Source organism: Plectropomus leopardus, chromosome 3 (assembly GCF_026936395.1).
Source record: "Plectropomus leopardus strain MGB_pleo_1.0 chromosome 3, ASM2693639v1, whole genome shotgun sequence".
In the NCBI taxonomy this organism is placed as follows: domain Eukaryota; kingdom Metazoa; phylum Chordata; class Actinopteri; order Perciformes; family Serranidae; genus Plectropomus; species Plectropomus leopardus.
The window spans coordinates 39,625,387-39,643,633 of record NC_142178.1 but is presented as its reverse complement, the minus strand read 5'-3'; the positions used below and the strand labels follow the sequence as shown (position 1 = coordinate 39,643,633).

General features: G+C 41.5%; 1 protein-coding gene across 1 annotated transcript in view; it reads right to left on the bottom strand.

Annotated features, from left to right (window-relative positions):
* The window catches only part of meis1a (Meis homeobox 1 a), a 45,274-nt gene that overhangs the window by 15,032 nt on the left and 11,995 nt on the right, over positions 1 to 18,247 (bottom strand). Inside the window, 2 exon segments of the mRNA XM_088075249.1 lie at positions 10,973 to 11,118; positions 16,918 to 17,029. Coding sequence (XP_087931375.1) covers positions 10,973 to 11,118; positions 16,918 to 17,029 — 258 coding nt within the window.

The window sequence follows — 18,247 nt, the reverse complement described above, 5'->3', positions numbered from 1 at the left end:
CTATAAAGTCCTAGGAATGTGCCAGAATCTTAAAAACATCCTAAAATCCCATAAATGTCCTAAATTCCTAGAAACGGACTAACATCCAAGAAATGTCCTGAAATCCAGAGGCATCCTAAATCTTAGATACAGCTGAAAATCCCTGTCCAAAAATCCTACAAATGTCCAAAAATCCTACAAATGTCCAAAAATCCTAGAAACTTCCTAAAATCCAAGAAATGTCCCAAACTCATAGAAACGCCCTAAAATCGTAAAAACATCCAGAAATCCTAGAAATGTCCTAAAATTGTATAAATGTCAAAAATCCTAGAAACAGCCTAAACATGTCATAAAATCTTATAAATGTCCTAAAATCCTGAAAAAACTTAAAAAAAAAAAAAAAAAAGCGTGATTTTTTTTTTTATGTTAAGATTTTTTTTCTTTACAATTTTTGGTGATTTTTAAAGAAAACATGTCTTTCCTAGCCACCAAAAATCAAACATTTTCTGGTTCTAGGCTCCAAATTCGGATTTTCTGCTTTTCTTTGTTGCTGACAGAAAACTGAATATTTTTGGAGATGTTTGGACTTTTGCTCTGGTTCTTCTTCTTGCGGTACGATAATTTAATTTTCCCGTTTCGATTATCAGTAACAGTTGGCATTCAAACTCAAACTAGAGATTTACAGCAGTTTGTTTTGTGAAGCGTTTTGTGATTTTGAATACTTGAATGCTTTTTGTAAAACTTTTTAAAACAGACAAAAAATGACGAGTTAAAAGATAAAAATCTGAAAAAGGCTCCGTATGTTTCTGATTTAATGATGAGCGATTAGTTTGCAGATTTGTCCAATAATAAATCATCTTTGCTGTGGAAAAAAAGATCAAAATATAATATATAAATATATATATTTTAAAAATAAAAACTTGTCAGAAATTCAGAAAATAGTCAGAAAATATTTTACCGTTAAATCTAATTTTGTGATCATTTATATTTGTGTCCATTTTCTTTAGAAAAGGATTTAAAAACTTGTTCAGAAATTAAAAATACATTATCTCAGCGCTGATATATTTTCGTCGTAGCTGAAACCTCCTCGCTTTGCCGATCAAACAGCCCGAGGCCGACACCAGACGACCCGCCACGTCTCCGCGAGGCGAGGACGGAGCGTCTTTGATGTCCTCCGCCCTGTTTATCGCTCTGCCAAAACCGCGCCGTTTTCCCCGAATCTGATAGCAGCTAATTGGCCTAAACTGCACGTAATTAGCCACAAAGAGCGATAATGATGAGCTCGTTTCGTCACGTTTTCAGCCTCAGAGTCACAGATTTCTCCGGAGAGGAGCTCTGACGCCGGGAGACGCAACCTGCAGCACTTAGGGGCCACTTTGTGACGGGGGGCCACTTTGTGACGGGGGGCCACTTTGTGACGGGGGGCCAGGGGCCCGTCGCAGCAGCTCCACAGATGTAGGATTTTAGGACATTTTTGAAAGGCATATCTAAGATTCTGGGGATGTTCTTCAAATTTTAGGACATTTCTTGGACTTTTGGATGTTTTGAGGCTTTAAGCATATTTTTAGGATTGCCTGATATTTCTAGGACTTTAGGACATATCTAGGATTTCAGGATATATCTGGGATTCTAGGACATCTCTGATTTTGGACATGCCTACGATTTTATGACGTTTTTAGGGTTTTGGGACATTTCCAGGATTTTACCATGTTTTTAGGCTTTAGGGACGTTTCTAGGATTTTATGACATTCCTAGGATTTTTGGACATTTTGAGGATTTAAAGATGATTTTAGGACATTCATCTAGTATTTGGACATTTCTAGGATTTTCAGATGTTTCTAGGATTTCAGTCCATTTCTGGGATATTAGGAGCTCTCTTGGATTTTCGGACATTTCTAGGTTTTTAGGACATGAGGGGCTTAGGTAGAACCTCTGTTGGGGGTTATGGGGGACCGTCCACTGGACGAGACAGGAGCAGGACCTTCAGAGCGTTAAATCCTGAGAAACCTCCTGCTCTCGCTGCTCATCAGGGCCGTCAAACCTGCAGCAGCAGCTCATCACGTCACCAAAACGCGTCTGAAACCGCAGAATCGTCGCTCCGCCGACCGAGGCGGGAGGAACAACATGCTGCACGCTCCAGAGCTGCTCCAGAGTCTAACGTGAGAGTTTCACTCAGAGTTTTAATCTGAAACCACCTGCTCGTTATGAAATGATAATCCTGTTAGCGGGGCGCGCAGCTCAGACCGCCTCACAGCTCGAGTCCGGACCAGCACCGAGCTGGTGTTGCATAATATTTTTCAGATTTTTATCGTCAAGCTTCTGTCGCTGTAGTTGCTTTCTGAACACTTTTAGGTCAAAGCTAAACGTTCCTCTTAAACGCCTCCTCCACCCACCAATGACTGCAAACTCACGTTTAAATGGGATTTTGAATCATTTTAAATCGTCTTTTTGTCTTAGCATCTCTTGACTGTGCTTTCGCCTTTTTAAATGGCAATTTTTATTTTTAAAGTTTTAAATAGTTTAGTTACTTTAACTCCAAAGAGAGAGGGAGGGACAAAATGTAATGTCATTTTTTAAATTTTCTTTAAAAGTGTTGTCACCAGAGGAACTTTTACTTTGTAAGAGATCAGGGAGAAATTTTTATTTATTCATTTTTTTAGGTCAAAATTTCATTTTACTTTGGATGGAAAAAGTTGCTGAGAACCTGATGATGTTGAAAGTTTCAGTTTTGATTAAACATTTGCTAAAGGCATTTAAACATATATTAACGTATATTAAACATATATGGTGTGTAGATACATTTTTTACATTTATGGTGTATATATTTTTTAAACTGTTGAGTTTGGGACGTTGCTTGATACTACTTTGCACTATGTTTTTATGAACGACACCTCGCTCTTTAATAATATTTCTTACTATTTATATTTTTGCTGCTTTGCTGGCTGCAGATCGGCCTCTGTGGGACTAATACAGGATTATTTTATCTTATCTTACCGAAAATAAATATACATGCTGATCGGAGCCGGAGGCGATAAAAACCCGTGTCTACTGCAGAGTCATGTGACCCGGGCGTGAATGTTGATCGTGCGCATTCACATTGCGTTAAAAAGCCCGATGTTAGCGGGTGATGCTGCGTTTTTTTGGGTGGTGGGAATGAGGCTTCAGTCTGTAATAATACCAACACTGTTTTTATGTTAAACTGTTGCAAAAAAGTCTGCAGCTTTCCTTTCATCAGCATATTTACACTCATGGATGCAAGCGAGGTCACACACACACACACACACACACACACACACACACACACACACTGGTGCAGGACTGTAAATGCTCGTCACACACCTTTAAACACACTCTCTCAGGCTGTGATGTGGGGGAGGTGTTGTTGTTTAGTGTCCCAGTAAACCTGTTAAGAGGCTGTAATTACTACTCATTTAGAGTGTGTGTGTGTGTGTGTGTGTGTGTGTGTGTGTGTGTGTGTGTGTGTATTTTACAAACATGTCAGCACTGGTGCAAAGACATCCACCTTTCAAACGACACAGTTAAAATTTAAAGAAATGATCACAAAGCATTTATTTGCAGGAAAACGCTGCCGATTATTACATTTTCCTGTAAAACGACAGTAAGGTCCTGGCAGGATATAAACTACTTTAACAGGATTTTACCGTTAAATTTATTTTGGTATTCTGCGGTGGAGCGTGAGGGTTACAGTGTAGTATTGGCTCAAGAAGAGCATTAAGAGGGTTTCTGCTGTATTTTGGATAAACCTGTAAATTGGCTGCAGTTTTGCAGCAGTTTCACTGTAATAAATGTTCACGCTGAATTACAGTAAACTGCTGGCAGCTGAAGTAGCTGACACTATATTTTACAGTGTCAATACTGTAAATTGTGTCAATATTATGCAACCATTAAATTTATTACAGTATTTAACAATAGAGTGTGAGAGCCAGTGGGTTTACAGTAAAATAAAGGCTCCCAACAGCATCAAGATTTACGCTGATTTACAGTTTTTTTGTTAAAATTTGGCTGTATTTTTACAGTGATTTCACTAAAACAACTTTTCCTGTAAAATCACAGTATCCTACAGTAGAATATGAGGTTTACAGTGTATCATTGGCTCAAAAAAGCAGAAATAATCACAATATTTTACTGCATTTTTTTAAAAAACTGTCCATTACTGTAAGGATTTTGCCATAATTTTTCACTAAAACAACTTTTCCTGTAAAATCACAGTATCCTACAGTAAAATATGGGTTTACAGTGTAGTATTAGCTCCAAACAGCATGAATATTTACGATGTTTTACTGCGTCGTCAAGTAAAACTCCACATTACTGTAAGTATTTGGCTGCATTTTTACAACAATTTCACTGTAATAAATGTTCACGCTGAATTACAGTAAACTGCTGGCAGCTGTAGTTGCCGAATTATACCGTTATTTTACAGGGTCAATGTTTTTTAAAGAAGTCTTTCGGACAGCTCGAATCTTTCCCTCCATCTGCCGTCCGATCGGCCTCCTCGCTTCATTATCTGACCGACGCTCATTCACGCTGTCACGGAAGAAAGGCCGCTCCGTGATGTATGTGACCACATGCTGCACATTTTTGTGTGTGTGTGTGTGTGTGTGTGTGTGTGTGTGTGTGTGTGTGTGTGTTGGGGGGTGAGAGGTCAATAAAGGCGACCCCCACAGAGCAGCGCCGGGCCCTGGGGTCCCCGGGGGGCCTGTCACAGAGGTAATGGATGATGTTTTCTCTGCAGGGTGAGGGAGCCACAGAACAGCCCTCCAAACGTCTGATCACAGACGCCTTTATTCGAACCAAACCCAGAGAGGCTTAAACACGCCGGCGAGGGCGCCCGCGGCCCTAATCGCCGCACCTTTTCTTCTTAGTTTATGCAAAACTTAAGAGTTTTATCAAAACAGCCTCCGACCCTGTGAGAGCAAATCTTTGACCTCTGGTTTCAGATCTGTGTGTTTCAGAGGCTGTAAAGTGTTTCACCCAAATTTTGGCCTGAAGGCTGAAAAAGACAAAAACACAGCTGAACACAGATATGTATATTATATCGTAATTATGGCGGCAACAAAATCTCATCATTAACCCTTTAACACCTGGAGTTCAGTGCCCTAACATGCGTTTGATTTAAGGCGGTATTTCCAAATGAACAAATTCAGTACCTTTTTAGACTTTTTAAGGATCTGTGGGACGACGTGCTGATATTTTTATCCTGTTCCAAGTGTTCAGGGGCTTATTTGCATCTTGCAGCTGCCGAGCGTTTATTTTTAATAAAAACGTGCAGAGAGGAAACACCGAAAAGGTTCCTGGATACACGATGAAGTCGTCGTCTGAAAACATTCACGCAGCGATCATCGAATTTATGCGTTTCGTTGTTATTGCTGCTGATTTATTTATCACTTCTACGTCTGTTGCAGAATAAAAACAAACTAAAGCCGAAACTAAGCGGCAGCAGATCACGTTTATTTAGTCTGGAGCTGAAGTTTGGAGGCGTAAACACAATCGTGCTTTTTTTTTTTTTGTTAATTCTGTGGCGCCGATGATTCGGTTGAAGCGATGGCGAGCAGGCTGGCCGACGCATGACATGATGACGGACACGCAGAGGGAAATCATGTTGGATTTCACATCGCTGGCGTTTGAGAGGGAGACTTCCTGTGCAGTCGTGGCTCCGGGGAGGCGTTGGCGGCGTCGGGGTGTACCACAGATCTCTGGGTGGCGGCAGGCGGCTGAACACGTGTTGGTGCCTGCGGGCCGCCGTGTCCTCGCCATCACCCACATCTGCAGCTCTGTGGCTGTAAACAGCTGCTGATGGATGGATGGAGGTGTCCCGGTGCCCCCTGACCCCTGATGGTTGGAGGGCAGGGGGGCTGCGAGGTCAGCGCCGGGGCTTCCTGCTAACTCATCTGTCCCGCTCGGCTCAGGAGGCCCATTCCTCAGCCGGGCCGACAGGCGAGCGGGGTGAAGCCCTCCTCTGTAATTGTGGCGCTCGCTTTGAAGTTTGGGAGTCGTTTCTCCCGTCTCTTCATCCCGACGCTGAGTTTTGTTTTTTTCCGTTGCAGATTCTGCCGTCGCCGTGCTGAGAAGCACTTGGACGTGCAAAGTCTTTCCAGCTGCTCGGATGGAGTCACATGTGTAATTTGTAAGCCAAAGCAGCTCTTTAATGAGTTGGGCGACTGTAAACAAATGGTAGCGCACACAAAGCGCGCGCCACCTGTTTGTGCTCGGGTTCGTCAAGAAGTCGTTTAAGGAGGCAAATAACATCTGCGAGCGAGCGGGAGGTAAATTACACTCTGATTACATTAACAGCCACGACGCCGTCCCGGTGGGTTTTACACTTTTACATGAAACACTTTGTAAAATAAAAACATGACGAAGCGGGGACTCCGTGCACGCGTGTTTGTGTGTGTGTGCGTGTGTTTGTGTGTGTGTGCGTGTGTTTGTGTGTGTGTGCGCGTGCGGTGTAAACAGCACGTCGGTTTGTGGCTCGGCTTTTATGAGCTGCGGCTCAGAGGAGGCTGCAGGAGTTTGTGTACAACTTCAGGGGAGGCAGCCATGACACACAAACACAAACACACAAACACACACACACACACACACAAACGCCCACATGCATGCACACACACATGCTCACACACACACACAAATGCCAGCATGCACACACACACAGCCGCACACGCGTGCACACACACACGCACATGCACACACACACACACACACACACACAAACGCCAGCATGCACGCACACACAGACACACGCACACACACACAAACGCCAGCATGCATGCACACACACATACACACACACACACACACACACACACACACACACACACACAAACGTGCACACACACACAAATGTGCACACACACACACAGACACACACATGCACATGCACACACACACACACACACACACACACACACACACAAACGTGCACACACACACAAACGTGCACACACACACTCAGCAGTGTTTTGAGTAAAAAGTGTTCAAAATTATTTTGTTTGAATCAAAAATTTCCACATTTTGCTCCCATAACTTTTTTATTAGTGCTCTTTGTAACCACGGTAACCAGGTCCATCATTGAAACAGGCCAATAGCAGAGCGGCGAAGGGATGACGTATTTTTACAGGCCAACCAGGAAGTTAAAAAACCTTGAAAAACCTTCTGGGATTCTTCGATTATCGTCCAAAAATAATCTCTGTGACGAACAGGAATTATGATACTTTAACGTTTTGTTCAGCGTGATAATCTTCACAGATGAACGCCACTTTTGTGTTGTGAAGCGTAAATTAAATCTCCAGAAACAAAAAGCTGTTAAAGCAAAAATAAACCAACGACATCGTGGTCGCAGCACTTAAACGTCACAACTACAAACACTGTAAAAACACGTTAAAACACGAAAAATATTATAAACCCATAAATCTACAAGTTGTTGCTGTGAAGCTGTAAAGGCGTCGAGTGTGAGAGTTTCTGTGTCGGTGTGATGACGTCTAACGACAAACGCTGTAGTCCCGTTTTTTAACATTTGTGAATCAGTCTTAAAATAAATAAAACGAACATTTTCGTGTATGGAGCAGACTAAACTGCTGTTTCTCTGCTGCTGATTTTGTTTTGTGTTTTTGGGTTTGGTGTTTTGTTTTCGTTGTGATGTGACGCTTTGCTTTTGTGTGTGTGCGGATTGTGTGGTTGTGTTTATGTGTTTGTTACTTTTTTGTGATGACAATTAAATACAATAAGAGAGAAATGTGCCCTAAAACAAAAAAGTGCTCACAAAATATGAAGCTGATTGGTCCAGCAGTTTGTGACACGCATGTGCTCACACACACGCGCACACACACGCGCGCGCGCACACACACACACACACACACACACACACACACACACACAGGTGGACATAATAAATAAAACTTGTGTCTCTGCAGACTGAAGAGCCTCTTTAATATCTGCTGGTTTTTTATTTTCTCTGCTTTGCGTTTCCTGCAAACTGTCGCCCTTCACACGACCTTCACCTCCAACAGTTCACGCCCCCCCTCCCTCTCAGGTACCAGCGCCCCCCCCCGCCACTCCTCTCACCTCCCATCTGCTGCAGGACTCGCTGTCCTCCAGGCTCAGCTCAGAGTCCTGGCAGCGGCCTGACTCCCCGCCGAGCGGGGACCGATTTAGCCTCTCCATGTTTGGAGGCCGACGGGGGGAACCGGCGGGGTGGAGGAGGAGGCGGCGGCGGGGGGGTGTTTGGTTGTTCTGCTGGCCTCAGCCAAAACTATGAGTCAGTCACGACTGGGATTTTCGGCCCCGAGCCGGCCCCTCCCACTTTCACTGGACGAGTCATTTCAGCTTCACGCTCGTAAAAAATAATATTTCCCCTCAGAGGCGCTCACGCTTTCACTGTGCGAATGACGGGAAACTGATTTATTTTCAATGCTGATAAATTGAAAGATATTAATAAAAAGCTTGCAGGGGCGTTTCTAGGATCTGAGGACACCGGGGGCTCAGGCCCAACCCCTGGGGGGGGGGGGGGCCCCTCATTTTTCACAAACAAGCTCTGAAATGTAATTTTTTATGCAGTCTGGCAGTTTTTTTATAACTGTAATTATGAATTATGATATGAAAATGATTAGTAGTTATTAGTGCTGAGTAGAAACAGAATACTTTACATCTTCTATCATTGAACATTTATTGAGCAGAGGTGGAAAACTGATCTTGCAGAATCAAACTAAATACATTTAGTCATGGACAGATTATTAAATTATTAAAATTAAATTTTCATCATTATTGAGAAATTTGTTATTTATGAGAGGGACAGAGGTCGAACTAAAAGGGGGAAGGATGTCAAATAATTCTTAAAGCGCTGATGAGGGGCTGATGTTTTTTATTTTGGCTTAGGGGAGAGGCATACAACTTTAAATGAATTTGTATTTATTTTACTGCCAATTTTTAAAGAAAACATGACGTCAAATCACAGAGAACTGCGGGTTTGGGAGGCATGGTTTCTTCAGAATTTTTTGACTGAAAAAAATGGCTATTATTTTTTTTCTTTAAAACTTTTTGGCAATCTTTTAAGAACTTTTTGGTGATTTTTGTTTTCAAAATTTTTGGTGATTTCTTTTTGAATACAATTTTTGATTCATAGTGCTTTTTTTCTTAAAAAATTTTGGCAATTTTTTTTCTAATTTTTGTTGATATAAAAAAACATCTTTTTTTTCTTTAAAACTTTTTGGCGATTTTCTTTCTTTAAACATTTCTGATGTTTGGGGTTTTTTGTCTTTTAAAATTTATGGTATTTTTTTTTTTTTTTAAAAATAAGGTTGACAATTTCTTTTCTTAACAAATTTTGGGTGATTTTTTTTTCTTTACAAACTTATTGTGTTGGGTTTTTTCTTTAAAAATTTTGGTGAATTTTAGAGAAAGCATGCCTTCCAAAACCCTCAAGGCCCGCGGAAACGACACCAGTCATCACAGCTTGAAACTGGGAAAATGTAATGAAACAAGATTATTTTTTAATTATTTTTACTATTAATTATTTATTTATTTATTTATTTTATTCTTTATTTTATTTTTATTTTTATTCTATATTTTACCCACTGGTCCTTGAACACTGGGTCAAAAGACCGAGCCAGCCCCTCCTCTGAAATAAAGAGCAGTCCCTTAGGCAGACTGTTATATTTGAATATCTGTTTCGCTCACAGGTTATTTATGAATAACTCTTGTTGTTATCCTTCAGATGCTCCCTGCTAAACCCGAACAGACGAACCTGCGGTTTTACCGTGACACCGTGACAATAACGATTTAAAAGACTTTGTATCTGAATGTGTTTGTGTCTTATTCTTATTAATGGGCTGTAAAATTTTACAAAACAAGCATAAATCACAGCTCTGCCTTCCTCGTGTCAGGACGCCTCTGAGGAGCCCACAGGTGAAATACCTGGCCCACAGCAGAGGTCAAAGGTCAGCGCCCCGCACTGAACGTCCCCAGGTTGTGAGCAGGACGGGACGACGCGAACTGAGAAGCTCAACACAACTTCAAAGTGCAACTCCAAAAACGGCCTCAGTTAAAGTGTTTATAGACAGAAGGTGGAGCAGAAATACTCAACCTGCTTCACCTGGGGGCCACTTCTGCAGAGTGACAGAGGCCAGGGGCCAGGGGCCAGTCACAGCGGCCCCAAACATGTTTGAGGATTTTAGGACGTTTCAAAGAATTGTGGGTTGTTTCTCAGATTTGAGCATGTTTCTAGGATTTCCAATTTTTGGACATTTCCAGGATTTTAGGACACATCTGGGCCATCTGGACGTTTCTAGGACTTTAGGACATTTTTTAAGATTTTAGCATGTTCCCTGGATTTGAAGGTGTTTCTATGATTTTAGAACATTTCTCAGATCATAAGATGTTTCTGAGACTTTAGGACATTTCTTGTACTTTGGGCCATTTCAAGGATTTTAGGACATCAGTGTCTCAGCTGTGTCCTCTGTCGGGGGTGTCGGGGATCCTCCTCTGGCTCTTTTTTTGATCAACAAGCTCTATTTTGATGCTGTTTTATGTCTCTGACACCTTATGGAGACTAAAAGGACAAAAACTATTAACAGAGTCAACCACTTTATTTTCATTGTGAATTAGAAAATGGTTCGGGGGCCACCGGGTGGCCTATTGGGGGCCAGATTTGGCCCTCGGGCCTTAAGTTATCACTGGAGGTCTGAAGAGTCAGACACACTGTAACCACACAAATATTTGAACTGCAGTGCTTATTTACGATATATAATACAATAAAACTTCCCGTCTTCTACATGCAGCCGCGTTTTACGTCACGTGAGCTCAAATGTACCAAAACAAAAGAAAAACGACTGAAGATGAAAGAAAACCAACAGCGAAGACATCATGCTCAGGCTGCGTGTGAGCCGACGACCTCGACCACATTAAATTTCTACTTCCTGAACATTTTGAGCAGCTGGACACTGAAACCAGGATGTGAAGGAGGCTGGCGCAGACTTACCGTCAGGTGCTGGAAGAGCCAGGCTCTCAGGATGTTGGTGGCCACTTTGGGGAAGATGCCTCTTTTTTTGTTGTGCAGTTTGTCTCTGTCGGGGTCGTCGTCGTCTCCGGTGCTGGGAGACGCCACGCCGTTATCCAGGCAGTCACCTGATCAGCACAGAGACGAGACAAATTATTTTAAGTCAAATCTTAGGGAGAAGGTTTGTCTCTGACGGGATCATTTCCATCACGCAGTCACACTAAGAACAACAGTCTGAGCCCATCAGTGACAAAAACACGCTCTCAGAGGACAGACGCTGACGGACGCTGATGGACGCTGACGGACACTGACGGACACTGACGGACACAGATGGACGCTGACGGATGCCGACGGACCTAAAATCCTACAAATATCCTAAAATCCTAGAAATGTCCGAAAATCATCAAAATGTCCTAAAATCCTTGAAATTTCCTAAAATCCCACAAACTACCTAAAATCCTTGAATCCTAGAAATGAACAAAAAATGAAGAAAGTTCCTAAAATCCTGGAAATGTCCTGAAACCCTAAAAACATTTTTTTTAAAAAAAACAAAAACCAAAAACCAAAAAATCCCCTAAAATCCCACAGACGTGTCAGCGACCGGCCTCTGGCCTCCGTCATATTTAACAGCAGGCTGAGAGTCGCTGCTTTAAACTAAAAAAGAAACAGTTTAAACTCGCAGTTGGCTGATCGCGGCGTATTTCTGGTCGTTTTTTCAGGATGCAGTTACTGTATTTGCTCGTGGTCGCGGCGCCGCGGCCAGCTCGCTAACATTAGCACGTTACACTTGGGCGTCTCAGCACTTTTCTGCCCGTTAAGCCGTCACACGCCTTCACTCGTGTACTTTCCCTGAGTGGATTCAAACTGGTGACCCTGCAGTCCCGCTGGCCAGCGTGGCCCCGCTCCGTCACCCTCCTCATGCCTCAGCCCCCGCAACTCAGCCCATGACCCGCGTCCCCGCAGTTTTTGGACGGTGGTACATAATGCAGCATTTCAGCTGAAAACCACTAAAAGCTGCTGTGCTCGGTGTTTTTACTGCACTCTCTCTGCCTGTTTAATGAGCCTCATTTTCTCCTCAGTGTTTTTAACAGCGCCGGGCCAAGGTTAAGGCGGCGGGCCCCGGCAGCCTGCAGCGGGAGCCCCGGGCCCCGCCGCCCTGCCCGGAGTCAGCAACCAGGGCCTCCCTCCCTGCGCCTCAACAGAGGCGGGATTCTGCCGCGCAGCAGAGCCCGAAAAGGTGGAAATAATCATAAAAATGATGCGTAACTCCATAAACAAGCTCTCAGCCTCATTAGGCCGAACCGCAAGCTCCCCGAGGCTGATTTCAGCTCCGCCCCTCCACCCGCAACCCCCCGCTCCTCAGAGAGCCGAGGAAGGAGCTCCGAGCCCACCTGCTAACGTCTGTGACAACGCAGCTTCACTGCAACCTGTGAAGTAACGGAGAAGAGGACGGCTGCAGAAATACGGAGGAGTTAGTCACAGCTTCGTTTTGTGATCTCAGCTGGAAATATTCAAAACCAAACTGCTGCACGCTCGACCGTGTGGGACAGATCCACAGCGACGTTTTTTTAATTTTGTCATTTTTTTAATTTAACACAATCCATTAACAAACATTATGGCTCAAAGTGTTTAATAATAGTGCAAAGGTGCTTATGTCCGATCACATACAGTTTTAAAAGGCTGTGATTTATTTACTGACACTTTTCAAAGAAAACATGCTTTCCAAAATAATACACAAAAAATAATAATGTATTAAAATAAATGTTGCTGCAAATCATTGACATATCCCAAACTGTGATCATCAAAAAACCATCTACTTAGCATGTAGTATACTGAAAATAAATCATTGTTTTTTTGTTTTTCATTTAAAAACATAGTGGCATGATGACAAAAACTTGGCATTTAAAGGGTCAAAATTTTGAAAATTAATGAATATTTGATATTTAAGATTAGGACTGATGTTGGTTAAAAAAAACGTAATTAAAGTATAAAATAATATTAATATATGATATTTTTGAAGTGCATTTTGTGCGCAGAGCGATACGAGTGTGTGACATTAAAGCGGGCTCTAAAGGGTTAAACATGCTGTTTAAGAAAAATTTGCCAGAGAAACATCCGCAGTCGTCGTTCGAGCACATGATGAATCTTTCTCTGCTCTGCACATGTGAGATTAAAAAAAAAAAAAAACAAAAACGCCGCGGTGCAGTCGTGCAGCCGGCCGCCTCGCCGCTGCGCTTTTTAAGAAGTGTTTGCACAGAGTTTTATTATCCGTGGTCTGCTGGAGGAACGCTCACTGCAGAGAGACGGAGGACAGAGTCTTTATTTTCCACCACATTTCCACTACGGACCATTTCCCCTCTGCTGGCGGCGGTGGGAGGAGTCCGATGAATGAAAGCCAATCCAACGCTCGAATAGCGGTGACCTCACTGCTGAGGTCAGAGCGGGAATAAAAACACTGGAGAAGAAACTGAACGCATCCAGCGGAGAGATTTTTAAAGACGTACAGGAGGCTGGAGGGGCGATATGTGGCAAAAAGTATGTGGACGCGGGAGCATCTGGTTTCAGGCTCCTGAACTTGTTCGTGTTGTCTTCACCTCGAGTTTTGGCAAAAACAGCCTCTGCGTACGCAGATCCATATATGTGGAAACTTCTGCACAAAGATTTAAAGTTGCACTCTTTGGTTCTTCGGGGACGTTTCAAAGCTCTGCTGCAAAGCTTTTGTTTACTCGAAGTACAAATACTTCAAAATTGTACTTAAACCCTTTTTGCTTTAACATCACAAACACTCGTATCACTGCGCACAAAATCAAGCTTTAAAAAAATATTATTTTCTACTTTAATTGAGTTAATTTTTTTAACCAATATCAGTCCTAATCATAAATATCAGAAATGTATTAATTTTCAAAATTTTAACCCTTTAAACACTAGGTTTTTGTCATGATGCCCTTATGTTTTTAGATTAAAAAAAAAAGAAATGATCTTGAATATACTACATGCTAAGCAGTTTTTTTATTATCATCACATTATCATTCATTTTTGTGCAGTGTCAAATAAACTATGAATGGATGACATTGATCCTCTCATCTCCCTTTTGGAAAGCCGGCAGACGAACATATTTCTGCGTGACGGAGGAAGTCAGAGTGACAGTACTGTGGTGTTGTATGCAGAGGACGCGTTTCTGTTTTTCCTCTCCACGATGGCAAATTAACACCGAGCAGCGGCCAAATCTGCTGCGGAGTTTGGCCGAGGCTTCAGAGTCAGCAGATGTCATCTGACGTCCTGCTGAACTGAGGTTTTGCAGTAACGTCAAAGAAATCTCTTATTAACCACATTTGGCTCGGCAGCGGAGGTCAACCGAGGAGCTGGCGGCGTTTAAGCGATGTTTGAATATCCTGCAGAGAGCGAGCGAAGCAGCCGGAGGTCCGATGCTGATTCCAACAGTCACAGTCAAAGAGGTTGTCTTTAGTTTCACGGATTTAACCGAAAACGTCCCGAGAAGGAGATTAACTCCTCGAAACCGGGATCGTTTTTGTGCGCTCTGTTCAGTCGACCTCCACAAGCTATTTGACCGAGACCGAAGAAAACAAGTTTGATTTATTTCAGAAAACACGGAGAAAAAAAAGGCCAACTTGGCAAGAAATGTCCCAGAAATTGCGTTTGTATTTGGTAAATTTGTGACAAGAAAACTGCCAAAAATAATCGTTTTAAAAATGAGGTAATTATTAGAAAATTATCAAACAAAAAAGTGAAAAAAATGTTCTGTTAACTATGTTAACTATATTTAAAATTATTTCACCCAAAAAAAAATATATATATATAGAATAAACACTTTTTTCTGCACTTTTAGATCATTTTCTTTTTTATGTTTATATATACACACACATTCACACTACATGTCACATTCATCCACGAACACACACATTCACACTACATGTCACATTCACCCACTAACACACACATTCACACTACATGTCACATTCACCCACTAACACACACATTCACACTACATGTCACATTCACCCACTAACACACGCATTCACACTACATGTCACATTCACCCACAAACACACACATTCACACTACATGTCACATTCACCCACAAACACACACATTCACACTACATGTCACATTCACGCACTAACACACACATTCACACTACATGTCACATTCACCCACTAACACACACATTCACACCACATGTCACATTCACGTACTAACACACACATTCACACAATGTTCACAGCAGACAAAATAATCACAAAAATATGAATAAATCGTGTGTAAAAAGCACCAAACAGTCCCTAAGGGTGAATGAAGCAGCTGATAATCTGGCCTGGAGGACGCAGATTAAGACTCGCATCATAGTGAAGCATAAAGACATTTTGGACGTATCGAGACGTTTTCTCTCACAGCTGAATTTCCAGTTTGACTTTTTGAATAAAAACACACTTTGTGAACAGTCTTGTGTGTATTTGTGCAGGTGTGTTTGTGTTTTAGAGTGAGAGCATTTTACAGCAGGTCTGTTTGTTATATACGTGTGTGTGAATCTGTTCATGTGTGTTACAGTGTGACAGTGTTTACTGCGCACCTTGTTATTTCTGTTCCCCGTGTGTGTGTGTGTGTGTGTGTGTGTGTGTGTGTGTGTGTGTGTGTGTGTGTGTGCTGGGACATAAAGCGTCCTTTCTTCAGCTCCGCTCGAAGCTCATGTCGTCCGTCAGCCTTCATCACTCTCTCACTCCCTCTTTTCCTCGACTGTCTCACTTTATTTTCTAACTCACATCAAGTCCGACATGTCGGAAAACCCTCTCACACACACACACACACACACACACACACACACACACACACACACACACACACACACACACACACACACACACAGACATTTACTCGAGTACTGTTCTCAAGCACAAATTCGAGGTACTTTTTGGCATCTTCATACTTGTACACTTCATCTCATTGGTAAATATTGCACTTTTTACTGCTCTACATTTAGCTGACAGCTGTTGATGTCGGACGTTTGCGATAAACTGAAGGACGCGGCGTTCCTTTGACTCGAGATTTCCCTTTTTTAGCTCGACTTTTAACTATTAATTTATATATTTTAGTCTGTTTTACTAGATGCTATCTTATTTTTTTATTTTTTTTACTTTTTTTGCCTTCATTCACCATTTAGTGCGTACAAATAACCAAATACACAGTCAACAAAGAAAAAATATGGGATTGAATATTGGATAAAAGTAAGAAAGCAACCATAATGACCATAAATATACTTTAAAAAATGAAAATAAAAAGCAGAAAAACAAAGTGTCGATAGCGTTATCAATTATTTGTTCTATTATCCTTTAATTTACCATTTTATCAACTATTAAGAGTATTTTATTGATTTATTTATTTAGTTATTCATTTATTTTACCTATGATTACTATTATATATTTACTTATTTTCATCTTTCATCTGCAGGTTTTATCCTGCGTCTGTTGTTTCCTCGCTTATAGCAGCGTTTTTCAGTTACTGATTTTAATAAGAACTCTTATTTTATTAATTAAATTCATTAAAAAGTGATGCTTTTTTTTTTTTTACCCATGAGCCTTTTTATTTTGGGTTTTATTGTATAAATCACTTAATGTTACAGTTTTGCTTGTATGAAAAGTGGTATTTAAATAAAGTCTGATTGATTTATGTGTAAACTATTTAAAAACCCTCTTTGATCAGCTGGAAAATGCATCATCACGAAACATTTTTCGGCGCAGTAAATACTTTTTATCTAAGTATTATCAGTACATTTTACCAAAATAAACTTCAGAGTGTGGTATCAGTACTTCTACTGCAGTAAAGGATCTGAACATTTGATCAAACGCTGGCATTTAAAGATAAGACGTACGAGCATGGACGCTGGATGTGGTGCTCCGTCAGAATAAGCTCACCTTGTTCGCTGCTGTTGTCTCCGCTGTGAGACGTGTGTCCTCCGCTGGACGGTCCCGGCGTTCCGGCCGACCGGATCGATGCTGCGTCGTCGTGATCTCTGCTCCATGAAATCTGCACAGAGAAAGGAGGAGGACAGCTAATCAGACACAGATCACATCAACAGGCAAATATAAAGGTTGGTCTGACCTTGACCTTTAAACACCAAAATCCAATCAGTTCATCTTTGAGTTTACTTGACTTTTTTCGCCAAATTAAAAAAAAAAAATCCCTGAAGTTGGTCGAGATATTGCGCTCACAAGAATGACATAAACAGGGTCACTGTGACCTTGACCTTTCACCTTTGACCATTAGATTCTCATCACTTCATTCTTGAGTCCGAGTGGGCGCTTGTACCTTCAGCAAACTCCCTCAAGGCTATCTTCAAATATTGCGTTTACAAAACTGAGACAGATGTAAGGTCACCATGACCTTGACCTTTAGACACCAAATTCAGCTCATTGTTCAGCTCAATTGAATGTTTGTGAAAAATTTGAAGAATTTTCCTCAAGGTGTTCTTAAGATATTGCTTTCAAAAGAATGAGACAAATGCAAGGTCACCATGACCCTGACCTTTGACCACCAAAATCTAATCAGTTTGTTTACTAGAATCCCCATTTAGCCTCTGCATTAAGCAGTAGCTGCTGAGGTGTCCATTATTTTCATTAACAATATTTTATTATAAGAACACACAGTAGCTCCACATAATGATTTATCTCTTTAATAGTTGAGAAAATAAATTCAACTTATTGATAATATCACAAGAAGAAATGGATAAATAGCCCAAAATCCAAACATATCCTCAAGACCATCAAAAGTATATATCAAATACAGTGTTCTACACTATTCCTTGTGTAATTATATACAATTTTACCTTTTTTTTGAAAATATAGTTCATCATTTTCAGACATTTAAAAAAAACTAAATAATGACACTATCCTCTGTATTCAACTACAGAGAGGCAACAAAAAAGAAATCCTCAAAGGTGTTCAAAAAAATGAGAAAAATGAAGTCACAATGACGCTGGCCTCTAACCACCGAAATCTCAGGAGTTCATTCTTGAGTCAAAGTGGACGTTTGTGCCAAATTTGAAGAAATTTCTTTGAGGCAATCTTGAGATATCACGTTCGTTAGAATGGGACAAATGGACTACCCAAATACATAAAGCCGCAGGTGCGTTGACACCTGGCATCACAGGCTGGTTCTCGGGTCTCGGTCACCTTTTTGGCAAAAGTGACCCAGAAGTCGAGCGGAAGATGGAGCGCTACCAGCCAGGAATAGTTGGGATCACCT